The sequence below is a fragment of the Cladophialophora immunda genome (genome assembly GCF_000835495.1).
Source record: "Cladophialophora immunda strain CBS 83496 unplaced genomic scaffold supercont1.2, whole genome shotgun sequence".
In the NCBI taxonomy this organism is placed as follows: domain Eukaryota; kingdom Fungi; phylum Ascomycota; class Eurotiomycetes; order Chaetothyriales; family Herpotrichiellaceae; genus Cladophialophora; species Cladophialophora immunda.
The window spans coordinates 4,943,938-4,961,418 of record NW_015622542.1 but is presented as its reverse complement, the minus strand read 5'-3'; the positions used below and the strand labels follow the sequence as shown (position 1 = coordinate 4,961,418).

Below are 17,481 nucleotides of genomic sequence, written 5' to 3'. Positions count from 1 at the left end.
ATCGCTATAGACAGGATTAGCCTCGGTACCAAGAGAATCAACCAACCAACCAATTCAGTGACATTACTCGAGAGTAACAGGCACAACTTACCGTTCATGGCGAGGATAGTATGGGTCATTCCCTCATACTCGGCAACTTCCACAGCCACGCCCACCCGTCGCAGATGGGTTGCGAACTCCCGGGCCTCAGGAGCCAGCAAGTCCTGGTCTGCGATTCCGAACCACGTTTTTGGCATCTTGGCCAGAAGATCCTCCGGGGCGCGATTTGGCGAGGCATCCCAATTTGACGCCGTCCCCGGAAGGGGCAGATACATTCGGCGATACCACAGCATCCGAGCAGGCGTCAGCCAGGGAGCTTTTGCTCTCGAGGCCCAAACGGTCTCCACCGTCGCCGTATTGTCCACGACGGGAACAAGGAGGATCTGGAAGATGATGGGAATGGGTTCTGGAAGCAGCGAAGCCTTGAGGGAGGCCACCACCGACAGATTTCCGCCTCTTCCCCCAAGAAATTAGCATTAGCTCGGTCCAACACTGCCTGCGATATCTCCAACGCGAGAATGGTTTGCAACGTACGCAGAGGTGCCCCCGATGGCAATCCGAGTCGCGTCTATGCCCAATGTCCTGCTTCCTTCCTTGCTATGCACCCAAACGAGCGCCTCCACGGCGTCCTCCACGGCGGCAGGATACGGATGTTCTGGGGCAAGTCTGTACCCGACCGTCACAACCACGCAGGGCGTGTCTGGCCATGCATATCAGGTCCGTCAGCGAAACTTGTGCGGCGAGTAGCCCATCCAAGGATCCTCGACGTGGGGGGGAAAAAGAATTTTAAATTTCTCCGTACCTCTACAAATCCTCGAGCAAAAATCATTCTCGCTGTCAATGCTTCCCACGGCCCATCCGCCACCGTGGAACCAGACCAATACCGGCCAACCCAGCGCTGGACGCGACCCATGCGGCCAGAAGGCCCGGACGGGGAAATTCGGCCTCTGAATGTCCTTCTGCAGCACTGGAACCGGTTCAGAGTTCCCTGGCAGTCGTCGTGAGCGTGTCTGCTCCGGGTCCCATTCGCGGACATCGTCGGGCTCAATGTACTGAATATACTCATCGTGGAACGCCACGTATTCTGGGTCCAGGGATTGCCGTAACTGGGGATCAAGAGGTTGATAGACGATCCTGGTGCTGCTCTCGGCGCTGTCGTGGTGACCAGACGGGGCCATGTTCGATAGAATCCTTTCTCCTCAACGGGAACAGCAGACCACCTAATTTTGGACGTTACTGCAGTTTCAAATGAGAAACCTGCCACCCCCGCTACGTTTATGGTCCAGCACACAAAGGCGCATGATCTTGAGCCTAGGCATTGTTTTGAGAAGGTTCATTGGCATTTCCTTCGAGATGGGCGAACCACCAGCAGCAAAAGTGTTCAGTGACTCCAGATCTCCTATCAGTCCGGCCGGCAAGAGATAGAAGGCTGAGTTTGCCGGAGACTCAAACCAGTCAGAGGGAGCATGCCACCATGCTAATCCCGAGAGGGGCAGACATGGCCCGCAACACCGCCGAGGCCAAGATCATCTTATGTATGGGGCAGCCAAACGTGTGCGAAGGTGAAGCATGCATTTAGATCTGTGGCAGCCAGCAATCTCATCGGTCACCATCGACACTCGACGCAGGGAAGAATGTCTTCAGCAGCCATGCACCCTGCATCAGACTCGTATCGACGGTCAGGCTTCTCCAATCGGATGGGGTGGGGTTCACGACCGGCACTCATTCTCATCGACGTATGCAAAGCGTACTTTGATGAAAGCTCGCCGTTGTCGCTCTTATCGAACCCCGCGGGCGCAGCCTCGCCAGAGTCCATGCGGCGTCTGCTCGCGGCGGCGCGAGCGGGCGGAGTCCCCGTCATCTGGAGCCAGATTGAGTATTCAAGGCCGGACATGGCGGATGCGGGATTGTTCTGGCACAAGGCGAAACTGCTGGACGTCTGGCTGAACGGCGATCCGAGAGGTTTGGCCGACTGTGTCGACGGACTCGCACCGCAGCGAGGCGACGTGGTTGTGGTGAAGAAATATGCCTCGGCATTCTTTGGGACTTCGTTGGCGTCGGAGCTACAAGTATGTTTTATGGTTTCCCTTCGCTTTCGAATGCAGCCCCAGCCTGACGCTGTTCTAGTGCCTCAAAATCGACACACTGGTGATATGTGGAGTGAGCACTTCTGGATGCGTGAGAGCAACCACGTTGGACGCCATGCAACACGGCTTCCGACCCATGGTGAGCGTGCAGCCCGTCCATCTTCTGCATGGATCCGAACTAACTGCCTCCCAGGTCGTGGGAAGTGCATGCGGTGATCGAACACCTGAAATCCAAAGTGCGAATCTATTCGACCTAGATGCAAAATACGCCGACGTCGTAGAGGAAGGGGACGCTATCCAGCATCTGAAAGCCGGATGGGCCTCGGGTATTGTCGACTGAGATTGCGTAGTACCCATACTAGAAGGGCCGGCTGCTCATAGCCATAGCCGGGGCACCAGATACCACTTGACAGGCATATGTTAGTCATCCCAATATCCACCAGATCTCTGCCTGCCGGAGGCCGTCGTTTTCTTCGTGGCCTGGAGAGTGAGGGTAGTGCAACCAGGGAGGGGCTGTTTTTGCGCAGGATTCAAAGGCTAAAGCGGCTAAATTGACCCGCAAGAGGTATATAACACCAAGACCTCGCTCGACCCCGACATGTAGTTAATTGCCGTGCGCCATCTCACTCCTTCATGCCATCATCGCCATGGACTCTACAGGTAGCAAGACTCGTTATGCCAGCGGAGCCGAGCGTCTCCGTGCTCAGTTGAAAGATCCCAACTTCCTGACGGTGTCCCTGGGCGTGTTCGACGGTATGGGGCATCTCCACGCCTATCATTTTATTCAGATCATGTCGCTTAGACTTCTTTTGTGGAATAGGTATATCGGGCCGAGTCGCTCTTGAGACAAACCCCCCCGCATTATACATGTCCGGTGCTGCTACGGCGGCCAGTCGGTTAGGGCAGCGTAGGTGCTATCAACCAGAAACCCCGAAGCGAAAATGCCGTGGACTAAAATGCAAGGGTTTTCTCAGCGGACTTGGGCATTGCGACGCAGGATATGTTCATCTCGACGCTATTCACGCTGACCTCCATCGCCGGAGACACTCCCGTCATTGCAGACGCAGACACGGGGTTTGGCTCGGCACTCAACATCGCGCGGACAGTACAGATGTATGAGCGAGCTGGGGCTGCCGCATTTCATATCGAGGACCAGGTAATGTAAGTTCAAGCACCAAAACCAGTGTGATGGCTCGATGATGCGGCTCTCAGAGGACAAAAATGTATATATCTAACCTTTGCTCAAAGGCCCAAGCGGTGTGGGCATCTCGGAGGCAAAGAGGTCGTCTCGCGCGAAGAATGGGCGCAGAGAATCCGGGCGGCCGCAGCTGCCAGGTCCAGTCGGCCGTCGGCTCCCTTGATCATCGCCCGAACGGACTCGCTCCAAACACACGGCCTCGACGAAGCCATCGAACGGATCAAGATCGCCCGGGCCTCCGGCGCGGACATCGGATTCGTCGAGGCGCCATTGTCCCGAGAAGACGCTGTGAAGGTCACGCGGGAGCTGGGCCCCTTGCTGCCGATGGTGTTGAACCTGCCGACCAACGGGGCCACGCCCAATTTCACCAACAAGGAAGCCCTCGAGATGGGCTTCAAGATCACATGGCATCCTCTGGCCGGGGCCGTGTCGGCGGTCCACGCACTGCGGAAGGCGTACGGCGCCGTTATCACCCAGGGCACCGACGTCGAGACGGCGCAGGGAATGGGTCCAAGGGAGTTCTTCCAAGGTTGGTCAATTTCCCTCGAGTCCTTGGCCCCATGGCGACTCATCCCACCGGGCGTGGAAAATTCGAGTGCTGACCGACATAATCTCCATCTAGTGATGGGCCTGGACGGTGCGATTGCCTTTGAGAAGGAGATATCGGGAGGTAGATTATATCAAAAGACTTGAAATATGGGTAGGATAAACGTTAATTTTTTTTAATATCTGATGTCGCGAAGAGAGAACCCAAATGCCCCATCTCCTGGAGTCGGTGTCCATGTAAACGTGGAAAGCTCCAGGGGAAGACAACGAATTTCAGGGGTCCCATCATACGCGCGAGGCTGTCGTGATAGTCCACCTTTGTCCGCGAGACGCCTTTTGGCCTTGTTGGGGGTGTTCCAGCCATGGGCATCTCATTTCTTCCCGATGATCGAGCCTTTGACCCGCCGCAAAGCTGCATAATGATGTTCAAAGGTGGCAATGAGCTGGTTGCCACTTTCAATCTATATGGGCTTCCGCGTGGGCGTCCATATGTGCAATCCCACTCAAACTTACTATTGACACTGCAAGGCGCACTCATCGTTGATGGCAGGCCTAGCCACGGGGAGGTCCTGTTCTCGCCCAAACTGTTTCACTTTAAAGAAACAGTGGTGGAGAGGAGATGACCTGTACCATGTGGGACAGCTCCTCGGATTTCCCTTGCCATCGCAATGACTCGGACATGCGTAACCCAGCCGCAGGACACGTACCGACCTGTCAGGATGGCCTCGACTGGATGGCATTGCTGGAGCTACCACATCCTCCACACCTATTGATAAGCTATACCGTTCCTGAGGTGACAAACTAGCCAGGTCCTTGCTCGCTGGGTACCTACATTGGTAAATAGAAGGATCAGTACGTCGAAGCTCGAAAGTGGGATCGAGATATAAAGTCCGACGAAGAAACTGTGATAAAAAAAATGTATTTTATATGATCATCTAGATTTACAACAAGGTCTAATCGACCCCATCTTCCGACGCCTCGCACCTGTTCCCATGATATGCTGTATCGTTGTAGTATTTTTATTCGACAAGGACCAAATCGACACCGAGCTGTCTAGCTAAACGACGCCCGAACCAAACACTTCAGAATGGATCCGCTCAGGAGGGACTCCGAGGTCCTCGAGGGCCTTTTGCTGGAGACGCATGAACGGGATGGGGCCGCACAGGTAGTAGCTCGCGTTGGGCAGAAGGACCTTGTCCTTGATGTCGGCGAGGACGATGCGGCCGACAAAATCGTAGTCGACGCCCGGACGGTCCGCGGCCTCGGTCTCCTCGTAGAAGACGGCCTTGGACACCTGGGGGTTGTCCCGGACGACGCGGGCCAGGTAGTCCTTCATGGCGTGAACCTTGGCGTTGCGGACCGCGTGGACGAAGACGACGGGCCGCGTCGGCGCGCGCTCGACCAGCGTGCCCAGCATGGACAGCATGGGCGTGAGGCCCACGCCGCCGCTGATCAGCACCACGGGCTCGTCCGAGGCGACATCGAGGGTGAAGTCGCCAAGCGGGTTGCTGACGTCCAGCTCGGCGCCCGCGGGCAGCTGCTCGTGCAGAACGTTGGACACGCGGCCCGGCGGCGCCGCGGGGCCCCCTTGGCCCGCGTCCCTCTTGACCGAGATGCGGAAGTGTTTGCCGTCGTCCGTGTCCGAGAGGCTGTACTGGCGCGGCTGGTACACACCCAGCTCCGGCAGGAAGACCCGCACCGAGATGTACTGGCCCGGCGTGAACGTCGGCAGCGGGCCCCCGTCCACGGGCTCCAGGTAGAACGAGACAATCTCGTCGCTCTCGACGACCTTGCGCGCCACCCTGAGCCGGCGCCACCCGGTCCAGCCGCCGGGGCTGTGTTCGGCGCCCTCGTACAGGCTACGCTCCACGCCGATGAAGATGTCGGCAAGTTGCTGATACGCGGCGGCCCAGGCGTCCAAGATCGGTTGGGTGATGGCGTCGCCCAGCACCTCCTGGATGGAGGCAAGCAGGTTCTCCCCGACAATGGGGTATTGGTCGGGCGTGACCCCGAGACTGACATGTTTGTGGGCGATGCGGGAAACGGCACTGGTCAAGGCGCCCAAGTTGTCGATGTTGGCGGCATATGCCCACACCGCATGGGCGAGAGCGGCAGGTTGCGTCCCCGTGCTCTGGTGTGCCGAGTTGAAGATGTTGCGCAGTTCCGGATGGTTGGACAGCATGCGTTTGTAAAAGTGCGAGGTGATGGCAACGCCATGTTCGGCCAGCACGGGCGCAGTCGACTTGACGATCTTCTGGTGCTCGGGGCTCAGCTCGGGCTTTTGCGCTGGCGGAGACAAAGACGGCTCGACTGTGTCAACATCTGGCTCATCGCCGCGTAGTGGTGCAGGGACTTGAGTGGAGGTCAGCATCTTGGTTTGGCTCTATGTTCAACGATCAGGATTGTTGTTGGTTGGTGGGGGGAGGCGAGATGGGTGCGTTGATTCTCCTGCAAGCAGTCAGAACAGACTCAAGCGTTTATATAACCATCGTCGACGCTTCTTCACTTCACACACTCCATGGGGACGAAGACAATCGAGTACGTAAACAACGACAGGCGACCTGTCAGACCACGTCCCACCTTGAGAATCGGCCGCAAAAAAGAGGCTACAGTAGGAGGTTGGTAGTGAGATGGACAGAACTCCGCGGGCATGGTGATGCAGCGACGGGTCAGTGAGCGCACGCAGTGTCGAGACAGACATGTTGACTCGATGCTGACTGTGCTTTTTTACAAGTTCTCATCATTGATTGTTGTTTGGCCATTTGTCTTGTAGGGCCAACATAGACAGAGAGCTGTCGCGGTGTGTACTGAGTTGAGTTGCTTGCAAAAGTGGACGAGGGGAGGAGGGGAGAAATTTAACGTGGCCGCGGAGAAGCCACTCCGTCCGGCTTTTATATCGCCATTTCCAAGACTAATATTATTCCTTCGCTCATGCCACCGAGTCCCATCTGATGGCGTGACCCCAGCAACGGCCCCATTTAACGAGGCCTTTGTTACTGCAGCCTGGTAGCAGTCAAAAATACCCCAATTGAGCCTTATATTTGTCCTGTCTTTGACGCTTTGTCACCCGGACTGGTACCGAGTGCTCCGCCCACGACAAGGAAGCGGTGTGTATTACTTCTGGATATCGCGGCCCTTTCCGAGATGCATCAAACCTCTCTTCCTATGCTAGCCGTTGGCAAAATACTACCCTGAGCCCGGCAGATGCTGTCTTGAGAGCCGTGATGCTGTTTCATCGACTGCGCTTCGAAAAAGGGCGCAGTCACAGTGGCCAAGACGCCAAGAGTCCGGTGGAGCATATACCCCTTTCGGACGGAGTGTCGCAAGGCTACGAGGCTATTCGGCTGGGGTTTCTTATACCATTTCCCTGTGTATTGTGCCACGATGCAGACTAGCTCGGCTCACGCCTTCCATGATCCAAGTCCTCTCACTCTGTCACGGGTCTACTAGGAGGCTTCAAAATCAAGGATTGAGAGTAAAGGGGCGAAATCAAAGACAGCGCGATCGCTGCTCCACACTCCCGCAGAAGTCACCAAAGATTGAGAGCGCGGATCAAGGCGGCCCAGTAGGGTTGTTCAAAGATCGTGATCGGTAGGTTACAGTCGACGCTCATGCGCGCGGCTAGGCGAGAGATATGTTCGTTCTGCTCCTTGGAGAGGCCCATGTCGAGGGTCGATTGTACTAGAGACTCGGTACGAGGCCGCTTCTGCGGCGGTTGAAACCGAGCTTGTGCACTGAGCGAACGAGTAGGCAGGACTGCTTGGAAAAGATCGCAATTTACTAGGTGTTGGCGCTGGCGAGTGGTATTCGCAACCATAATAGCATCGCAATGGCGGCATTGAACGCGTTGACCCTTCTCGCCTGGGAGGCTCGGATCGATTCGATACTCGTTACGAGTGGCGCGATCTTGATTGCGAGGCATTCTGGCCCAGGAGATCGTTGAAAATAGGCGGTTTGAGGTAGTTGCAATGGTTGGTCTTTATGGTGTTGCAATAGGAATATAGACAGGTAGTTGCGATCTACGCGTTTTATGTGCAGCCCTATACCGTGTTAATCTCGCGTCCTATAAGAGAAAGAAGATGTCATTTGAGCGCTAACGGCTTTGGCTCATCTTGGCATTTTTGCACTGGTTGCCGCGAAATTTCTCCGCATTTCAATAAAAAAAAAGTTGTCGGCATCACTCGACTTTGCGCCGCCAAATCCCCCCGCAATGGTCAAGTCATATCTGTAAGTGAAAAGGAAATCCTGTAGTTGGACAGAGTAATACTGACGTATTCAGCAAATTCGAGCACAGCAAGACCTTTGGCCAGATCTGTACAGCCTCCGCGAACGTCGTCTGGGACCCAACATCCGAGCATGAGGACGCTGCGAGCAGAGGTGGCGCCGGTCGTGCCTATGCTGGCGCCAACGAGGCAGTCCTAGTATGGGATCTAAAAAAGTCGGAAAAAGTTGGGGAGTGGAACGTCGAGGACAATAATGCCGCCGTTACCGTCATCTGCCGAAGTCAGGTTGACCCTGATGTGTTCGCTGTGGGCTACGATGATGGCAAAATTCGAATTTGGGACTCGAGAACAGCAACGGTGATAATCACTTTTAATGGACACAGGAGAGCGATCACACAACTCATATTTGATCATTCTGGAGTTCGTCTGGCCAGCGGGTCAAAGGATACTGATATCATCCTCTGGGACTTGGTCGCCGAGGTGGGATTGTATCGTCTCCGTGGTCACAAGGACCAAATTACTTCGCTCAATTTCCTCACCGCTGGCGACGCTCGGGACGCGCTCGACGGTGACTCTGCATCCCATGATTCCCTTCTATCTACCAGCAAAGATGCTCTGATTAAACTGTGGGACTTGTCCACCCAGCACTGTATCGAGACGCATGTGACACAAACGAACGGAGAATGTTGGGCTCTCGGACTCACGAGGGATGGCAGCGGGTGCATCACCGCCGGCAACGACGGCGAGTTGAAAGTGTGGTCCATTAACGAAGCCGTCTTGAAGGAGAGCGTTGGCATGAACATCCAAGGTGGACAAAATATCCTGCAGGAGCAGGGAACACTGTACCGGCACGGCCGCGATCGGCCATTAGGGATCACATTCCACCCAAAACGCGACTTGGTTGCCGTGCACGGCTCCGACAAAGCCGTCGAGATACTGCGGATTCGTTCAGAAACGGAACTAAGAAAAAGCCTCGCACGGAAGAGGAAAAGGAGGAAAGAGAAGGAGGGAGCAACGGATGCCGACTCAGGCGTTGATGTCGCCGACAACGTTGAAGACCCGACAGACATCTCCAACGCAACAGCTGCGGACATATTTGTGCCTTACGTTCTTGTACGTACGGGGGGCAAAGTCAGATCCATGGACTGGGCTGGGGGGAAGTCCGGCAAGTCAATCCGGGTCCTGGTGGCCACTTCAAACAATCAACTTGAGCTGTTCGAAGTGGCGGCTTCAGACAAGAAGAAATCCACTGAAGCCCCAGAGTATCAGCGTGCGCTCACCGTGGACATGCCGGGCCATCGTACAGACATTCGCTGCGTCGCAGTCAGCTCGGATGACAGAATGCTGGCCACCGCCTCCCAGGGCAGCTTGAAGATATGGAACACACGAACACAGACTTGTTTGCGAACCCTAGATTGTGGTCACGCTCTTTGCGTGGCATTTCTGCCGGGTGACAAGATCGTTGTTGTGGGGACTCGAGAGGGGACGCTTGAAGTATTTGATATCGCCGCATCTACGCTGCTGGATACTATCAATGCGCACGACCGAGACATCTGGTCTCTTCAAGTCAGCCCGGATGGCAAATCTCTCCTCACAGGGTCTGCAGACAAAAGTGCCAAATTCTGGCAGTTCAAAGTCATTCAGGAAGAAGTGCTGGGCACCACGCGGAAAAGCGCAAAACTCACCCTCGTCCATACCCGGACGCTTAAAGTCAGCGACGACATTCTGACCATCTGTTTCTCCCCTGATGAAAGACTTCTCGCCGTCAGCACACTCGACAACACTGTCAAGGTCTTCTTCACCGACACGCTCAAACTGTTCCTTACTCTCTACGGCCACAAACTCCCCGTTCTAGCGATGGACATCAGTTACGATAGCAAACTTATCGTCACGTCAAGCGCTGACAAGAATGTCCGCGTTTGGGGCCTCGACTTTGGCGACTGTCACAAGGCATTTTTTGCCCACCAAGATAGTATCCTCGCCGTGAAATTTATCCCCAATAACGATGAAGGCAACGGCCATCACTTCTTCTCGGCCAGCAAGGATAAGGTGATTAAATATTATGATGCAGATAAGTTTGAGCAGATCCAAAAGCTGGAGGGTCACCAGGGGGAGATTTGGGCCATGGCAGTTGCGCATTCCGGGGAGTTTGTTGTGACGGCGAGTCACGATAAGAGCATCCGCATATGGCAACAGACAGATGAGCAGATTTTCTTGGAGGAAGAAAGAGAAAAGGAACTCGAGGACATGTACGAGAACACACTCCTGACATCCCTGGACAATGATGCGAACGAGGTCGACGGTGAGGGGAACACGGACAGTGTCGAAGCAGGCCCTGCCGGCAAGCAGACCGCTCAAACGTTGATGGCTGGCGAGAAAATCGCGGAAGCTCTGGAAATCGGCGTGGAAGATCTCGAAACAATGCGAATCTACGACAAAGCAAGAAGAACAAATCCCAAAACTGCACCTCCGCAGCGGAATCCGATCTTCCTTGCTAACAGCAATATGTCGGCATCAACTTACGTGCTCAGCACCTTCCAAAAGATCCCCTCGGCGTCTCTCCAAGATGCCCTCCTCGTCCTGTCATTCTCTCAGATTCCCGCACTCTTCACATTCCTCGCGCTCTGGGCTGAAGAAGGCCGGGCCATCCCCTTGACTTGTCGGATATTGTTGTTTATGCTGAAGACGCATCAAAGACAGATTGTGAGTTCAAGAGCGATGAAAGGGATGTTGGAGGAGGTGAGGAGCAAGCTGAGAAGGACGCTGATGAGGCAGAAAGGGGAACTTGGGTTTAACCTCGCGGGACTGAGAGTGTTGGGGCGGAGAGTGAGAGAAGTCGCTGGGGAAACAGAGTACGTCGATGAAGAGACATGGCGGGAGGGTGATGGGGCAGCTGCTGGCATGACCAGAGGAAAGAAGCGAGAATTTGTGAATATTGCATAGGAAGGAAGTGCCTGCTGGAGTTCTAAGAGCCCTCGTATAGGTCATAACGACGTGACGTTCTGCCATGCGAGAAGGGAGATGGGAGATGAGGGCAGCTCACGTTGGAACATCCCCGTTACTACGACTACTCAAGCCAGCACTGGCTTTGACTTGCTCTTAGGATAGATCACGATCATCCATGAACCTACGAGAGTACTTTCCAAATGCGTGAACCGGAAGAAAGTGTTGCTGAGTCCGTCTCCCAGGGGCGAGGTTGTTGCTGCGGTGGCAACCGGAGGCTTTGCTGCGCGCTGAAAAGCCAACATTATTGACGGAAGATGGAGTCCAAGGAGTTTCTTGACGTGAAGTTTGATGGCGCGTCTTTTTTGAGTTCTTCTCATCGGCGACCTGCTCGCTCGGGCTCCTCCTCCTCGGTGGGTAGACGACGGGTTGTGATAACAACCCACGAGCAACGGGTGAAGTACGGGAAGGAGGCAGGCGATTCTGTCACGGAGCTCACAAGCCACTACTGATGCGTTGCGTCAATCCGTCGACAAGTGGCAAATTAATCACTGCTCCAGGGGTGGAGTCTTTGGGAGCTGAGGTGGTGATGTCCAACAAAATACCGAGTTGGGTAATTTGGTTGAGAAAGATTCTGGGGTAGTTCGCGGTTTGGTAGCCGAGGGCGAGCTCTAGAACCCCGGTATCGCCGTGCTGGACGCGGTGGAAGTGCTTGCCACCCGTTCAGCTGAAAGAATAGAACCCAAGAAAGAGGAAGACGACGCGAGGACGAGGCAAGCTGGTGGCATGAGAGCCCGTCGTCGCCGGGGTTGGCAGGGAAAAAGAAACCACGTCCCGTTGCTTGGACCGCGTGTCTGGGGGATGCTGCACGCATTGGGGAAAAGGAACAGATGGAGGCCGTCCTTGTACCAGCCAGCCCAGGTTGGATCCCGCATCGTGTTGGCGCCCTTCTTCTCCGAGACCCAGGAGGAACTATACCACGGGTATGTAGCAGAGAGAAACTCCCTCATCGGACCTCGAGAGTGTAAAGTAATAGGAGAAAGGGGACGGCGAGGACACAGGAGACAATTATTCTTTATTGATCTGGAGCATTACAGTCGGAACGGGAAATAGATATTCATTGCCCAAACTCAAGAATAGACAGAAACGGCCAGAGTCAGGGGATCAGAGAAAAGCATCTTCCCATTGTGTGCTGCGGGATAGTTTCAAGTTCATCAGAGTTTCACTTTCTCGGTCGAGGGGCCCGTGAATCTTGCCTCCCTCCCCTCCCCCTCCTCTCTCTCTCTCCCCCTCTTTCTTGACAACGGACAACTTTCGCCCTGGATGCTGCAGCATCAGCTGAACCTTGATTCCATTGCAATAATGGAGACCTTGATCCATCCCTGCCACCTCTCAGCGTTTCCCCGTCGCTTGACGGCTCGTATTCGCCTCCCCCTCCATCAAAGTCCGGCTACCGCATCCGAAGTTCTCAAGTCCCTCCGGACTTCTTCAGACTTTACACACTGCATCTGCCCCTCGCCAAAGACTGCCGCTATACTCGGTACTATTGCCTTGAACGCGGGACTTGACGAACCCCTCTGTTGACAAGGATGCAGGGGGTAGAGTGTCTGTCCACCGATTCGGAGCCTCCCTCAACTCGGCCGGCCATTTCCCACCGAGCCCCAATTGGCAAAAGATCCAAGACGAGCTGAACGTGGGATGCCGTAAATACCCCGCGAGACGCCCTCCAAGCATCGTGGCCACTCTAGAGGCCGTTTAGTGTTGACGGTACGAGCTGAAAAAGAGCCGGGCGCGCCCAGCACCTTCACACGGTTGTATTTCATAATGGAATCAAAGGCGGGGAGGGGTCCATCACACAACAGGGGGGTCTCTTTGAAGCTGCAACTCGATCTGACAGGCAGGACGGCACCCTGGCGGAGTCGATGATCTGCCCGAGCCAAAGTTGGCACAAACTCAGAGCTGCCCGTGGGCAGTGGGAGGAGCTCTGTCGACTGTGTGTTTGGGGATGTGCTAATGAATGTGGCGTTCGTCTCGAGTCGCCGCTAGCCGTCTCAGCCTGCTGGAGGTTCCCACCGTCCAAAGTCGCTGGATTCCGCGCGCGCCAGATTCCGGGACGCGATCGCGATCCCTGTCTCTCACCGGTCATTGGGCTCGCTGTTCGCCAATGCTAGCTGCAGCCAGGATGCTGCTCCAATCGACCGCTCGGGCCTCGCAGGGGCCACAACGGTCAAAACGCTCCGGCTGCAAGCCGTGGCTCTCGCAATTTTAGTTGCTCAAATGTTTGACGTGAAGGCCAATCCTCGGACCACTCAGAAGGCACCTCGCTCTGAGGTCTCGATCAAGGCCTTGACATGCCACTATACTGCTTGCAGCTTCTTCCTCCATCATCTCAGCAAACGGTGATTTGACGACATCGCTTGTTGATGGTTCTTGGGCCAACCCGCCATCATCATCACCGATCAGGGGGGTCAGAGTCCATTTCCGCTGGCGAGGGGACCCAACGACGCCGCATTAACTCTACCCAAAAATCAAGTGTCCGTGTCTCGACATTGTCCCCCCCTCCCCTCCCCTCCCAGGGGCCCGCTTTCAGCTTTGTTGTTGGACAAATACAACCCTCGGGACTTGCCGCCGGGCCAGAATGGAGCTGTATTGCCCTGATCTACAGGTTTGCCCCTCAGTGTTCGGTCGCAGACAAAGCCAGGTTTCTAGGGAGACTCATCTCAATGCTGCTGAAAACATTCAGAGATCGACGCAAAGTGTGAAGAGAGTTTCCGCGCGTTATGCATGCAATAGAAACATGAAGCGCGAACTCTGCAAACCTCCACCCTGCCGTGTTGGGAGGGTGAATTTGTCAAGACGCCCTACCTTCTTGCTTGTCCTGGTAAGGCCTTGTTGAATAGGCCTGGGGGCACCCATGTCTCCAGATCGATCTGGTGGAGTTTTGGGCGTTTTGGGTCGACTTTAAGCGGACTCTTACGCTGCCCTTCCTTTCCTGCCCTTCACCACGCCCCATCTGAGCTTCGACAAGGCGAACAAAATGGATCCATGGGACAAGAACGGCTAGCGCTTCCCTGCGATCGCGGCGTTGGGCTGGCGCTGAGGGCCTGTCCCCTGGGGCTTTCCGTTCCTCTTGTGCTGGGTGCGGACTTTGGCCTGGGTACGTGAGTTGGCAGGCTTAGCCGAAGAACGCTGCTCCATATCCTTGACTTTTTCCCATATCCCTTTTGAGTTCACTCAGGAGTGATCCGGGAAGTACGGCCGTGGGTCCCCCAACTTGGGCTCTTGCTTCTCACTGCGTCCACAAAGAACCAGCCGGGCTTCCGAAAGAGGACGTCAAGGGTTCTCAACTCGCCATCCATGGCGCGATGCTAGCTCGTGCGTCCAGCGCCTCTTTGCCTTATTCCCCTCCTACGGACCACTCGACTTCTATCCGTATGCTACAAACATCGAATAACAGCAGGTCTCCAAGACCAGAATTCGACCCCTTTGATCTCTTTAGACCACCGAGCCGCAACTTTGCTGCGTTTCCAACTCACACAAGACTCGATTTGGGCTCGGATCATTTCTCAAGTCAAGCGCGGACCGGAGGGGTGAATCACCCGTAACCTTGACCGTCTATTGGATCATCATTGAACATCCCAAACATCTTTGAATTATTGCCTCTGAGCCGATCTTCCTTTTCTCGACTTCCTTCAGAAAGCCTGTTCTTCCGCTTTCTACTCGACCATTCGCACTCGCCCTTTCACAATCCTATACACAACCGTCGCTTCCAAACAAACTGTTGAATGCAGAACTTCTTTCCTGTCCGTTACTCCTGGGGACTTTAGTTGTGGATATTAGGTTGAGGGTTCCAACGGACCGTTCACGCCCACCCCCACTGGCTCAGAACTCAGATCAAGTCAGGCACTGGAGGCCGTCTCTACATATTCGCCTCCTATAACGACTGCTTTTCGCCTCTGGGAGAGAGAATTTCTCCGACCTTGTGTGCATTCTCTTGAGGAGAGTAGTACGTCGCTGACCGCCGCCCGCGCAACCATTCTTTCAACATGTCTCGATCCGGCCGACGAGGCCCTTGGTTACCTGAAGAAGATGCTACTCTATTGCATCTCGTCAGAACACAGGGGCCAAACAACTGGGTTCGTATCTCTGAGCACATGCAGCATCGGTCCCCCAAACAGTGTCGAGAACGATATCATCAAAATCTGAAACCTTCTCTGAACCACGACCCTATTTCGGCAGAAGAGGGCGAAGTCATCGAGCAACTAGTTCGCGACATGGGAAAGCGATGGGCTGAAATTGCACGACGACTGGGCAACCGCAGCGACAATGCGGTCAAGAACTGGTGGAATGGTAGCATGAATCGCCGAAAAAGAAACACAGGACCACATGGTGCTGCGGCGAAAATGGTGGGATACCGGGCGCAACCCATTCTTGCATCGGCATCGTCTCTGCCCTTGAAGCAGCTTTATCTACCAGACCAGCTGGCTCTTCCACCATTTTCTGTCTCGGATCCCTTTCACAGGCCCGAAATCAGCCCTTCAAGCACCCTAGGCATGCGACCAGAACGTCGATACGATCTTCTCCCACGGCCAGATGGGCGCCAACTTTCCGTACAGACAGACTGCCGATCTCTTTTATACCCAGGGTGTGACCAGCCAATTCTGAGCCCTCTGCAACCTCACTCGGCTTCTGCCAATTTACCCAGTCCAGGAGGGAAACCTCTTCTGGGGTTCCAAAACTGGTCTCCCAGTCGACTAGAGTGCCAGTTGCCGCCTCTCAACTGGACTGAAGCCCCTGTTCCATCTCCCGCGGCCACAGAAGCCTCTCAAGGGTCGTTTCCCCAGCAAGCGCCGTCGCTCGTATCAGACAACCAGTCGAATTGTTCTATCTCGCCCAAGACGGTTACGTCCCCTCGTCCTGGAGGGACTGTAGGGAAATTGCCGTCTCTCGACTTGTGGCCGGAGATGCACCGCAGAAACAGCACAGGCAACTATCCTGATGCCGAGATCGACGGTTCTTGGAAGGGGCGAGCACAGGAGGATTTGCGAGCATATCGATCCGCGGAAAGAGCAGATTCGGTGATCCCTGAAGTCACTGTTGTCCCAGTCTCGCCGCGCCCACCATCGCCCCAGCAAGCTGCAACCCACCGCTCCAGCCTGAATACCACGGAGCGGTACAGCCCGAGTCCATCCGGCCGCAAGGCTACTTCACCGACCGAGAAGGACACTCGGATGAACGTGGCACGGCTTCTCGAGTAAATCATGTCGATGTCGGCGGACCCCAGACGCCTAAGCTGGGAACACTCGGCACAGTATCGAGTCTGCTAACAACACATCTACTCCATTCGGTCTGGTCTCAAGTGACCAATTGTAACAACACGGCGGCGGCAAGTTAGCCATCTGGCACTAACTTTCGAGTTTCATGAGTGGCAAGACTCTACGATACCCCAAATTGGCAAGGGAGGTGGTCGGTCGGGTGTTTTGGGTTTATGTTAACAAGAAAATCTACTCTATTGTATTGGTTTAATGTCGGGCTGAGTTTTGACGAGATGATCTCTTTACGGGCGGGACGGGAGCCCCAGCATTTGGGAACGAGTTGTATTGATTCTACAACGGATGTTCTAGTTGGACTTCCAGGAAACAGGTTGCAGGGCGAACTCACTGGTGCTGGTATGTTCTTTCTTATTTTTCTTCTTCTTGTTTGGGAGCAGACCTTGATGGGTACTGGGTACTGGGTACTGGATGGGCACTGGGTGGACAGGCTGTTACTCGTACATAGCTGGGGCTGGCAGGATTGATCCAAAGCTGGAACGGCCCACAAATACTGTACTGCGGGCGGATCCAGAAAAGACAGAATCTATTGTTTAATTGTGGCTTTTACGTACATTGTCTCTGGTATGGACCGACCTCGTCTCCCGTTGCCTGTGTGAGATGTTTCTATTGATAAAATAACTTTGGTCCTGTCGCTGCCTGTAATCGTATGATCCAAGACGACGTTCTCGGAGCACCTCGAGTGCAGTTGCCCATGACGAGTCGAACTCGCAGTTACCACCCGCTGGCCAGACCGTTGTCGAACGTTTCCTGCATGCATCCCATGGCGCCGTATCTTTGTTTCTGGGCAATCATGTCCCTTCACTCCGAAAAAGGTGGGCACTGAATGAAGCCTTTGGTGGCGATGCACACCAGTCGTTCGATCTTCCCGACGGGGAACCTGGCAATGCCAATGGGGCAGGCTGTCGACCAACGAGACTCGCCCCGAGTGCATGATCCATCCCATCGAAGCTGAGGTGGTCGAAAAGACCCTGGTCCACCGGATGCCGTGTCGCGTCACCAGGATCACAGTGGCAGCAACACTATCGTTTTTCCCCATCACCAAAGCTGCAACTTGGTCTGCAAAGGACTGACGCCAGCCAGCAGCCAATCACCTGGCCCGGCAGGGATGGTGT

General features: G+C 55.0%; 5 protein-coding genes across 5 annotated transcripts; 4 read left to right on the top strand and 1 right to left on the bottom strand.

Annotated features, from left to right (window-relative positions):
• Positions 1 to 1,630: 1,630 nt before the first annotated feature.
• PV07_03973 (uncharacterized protein) lies at positions 1,631 to 2,713 on the top strand. The gene is made up of 3 exons (XM_016390738.1): positions 1,631 to 2,108; positions 2,167 to 2,265; positions 2,320 to 2,713. The coding sequence occupies exons 1-3, from the start codon at positions 1,674 to 1,676 to the stop codon at positions 2,464 to 2,466; spliced, it is 681 nt and encodes a 226-aa protein (XP_016252640.1). The 5' UTR covers positions 1,631 to 1,673; the 3' UTR covers positions 2,467 to 2,713.
• A 29-nt stretch (positions 2,714 to 2,742) lies between these two features.
• PV07_03972 (uncharacterized protein) lies at positions 2,743 to 4,084 on the top strand. Its single transcript, XM_016390737.1, has 5 exons — positions 2,743 to 2,879; positions 2,947 to 3,033; positions 3,101 to 3,287; positions 3,375 to 3,853; positions 3,947 to 4,084. The coding sequence occupies exons 1-5, from the start codon at positions 2,774 to 2,776 to the stop codon at positions 4,015 to 4,017; spliced, it is 930 nt and encodes a 309-aa protein (XP_016252639.1). The 5' UTR covers positions 2,743 to 2,773; the 3' UTR covers positions 4,018 to 4,084.
• Positions 4,085 to 4,773: 689 nt separating this feature from the next.
• On the bottom strand, positions 4,774 to 6,710 carry PV07_03971 (uncharacterized protein). The gene has a single exon (XM_016390736.1). The coding sequence runs from the start codon at positions 6,239 to 6,241 to the stop codon at positions 4,928 to 4,930; it is 1,314 nt and encodes a 437-aa protein (XP_016252638.1). The 5' UTR covers positions 6,242 to 6,710; the 3' UTR covers positions 4,774 to 4,927.
• A 1,340-nt stretch (positions 6,711 to 8,050) lies between these two features.
• On the top strand, positions 8,051 to 11,261 carry PV07_03970 (uncharacterized protein). The gene is made up of 2 exons (XM_016390735.1): positions 8,051 to 8,097; positions 8,150 to 11,261. The coding sequence occupies exons 1-2, from the start codon at positions 8,081 to 8,083 to the stop codon at positions 11,034 to 11,036; spliced, it is 2,904 nt and encodes a 967-aa protein (XP_016252637.1). The 5' UTR covers positions 8,051 to 8,080; the 3' UTR covers positions 11,037 to 11,261.
• Positions 11,262 to 13,668: 2,407 nt separating this feature from the next.
• PV07_03969 (uncharacterized protein) lies at positions 13,669 to 16,943 on the top strand. The gene has a single exon (XM_016390734.1). The coding sequence runs from the start codon at positions 15,083 to 15,085 to the stop codon at positions 16,292 to 16,294; it is 1,212 nt and encodes a 403-aa protein (XP_016252636.1). The 5' UTR covers positions 13,669 to 15,082; the 3' UTR covers positions 16,295 to 16,943.
• Positions 16,944 to 17,481: the final 538 nt, after the last annotated feature.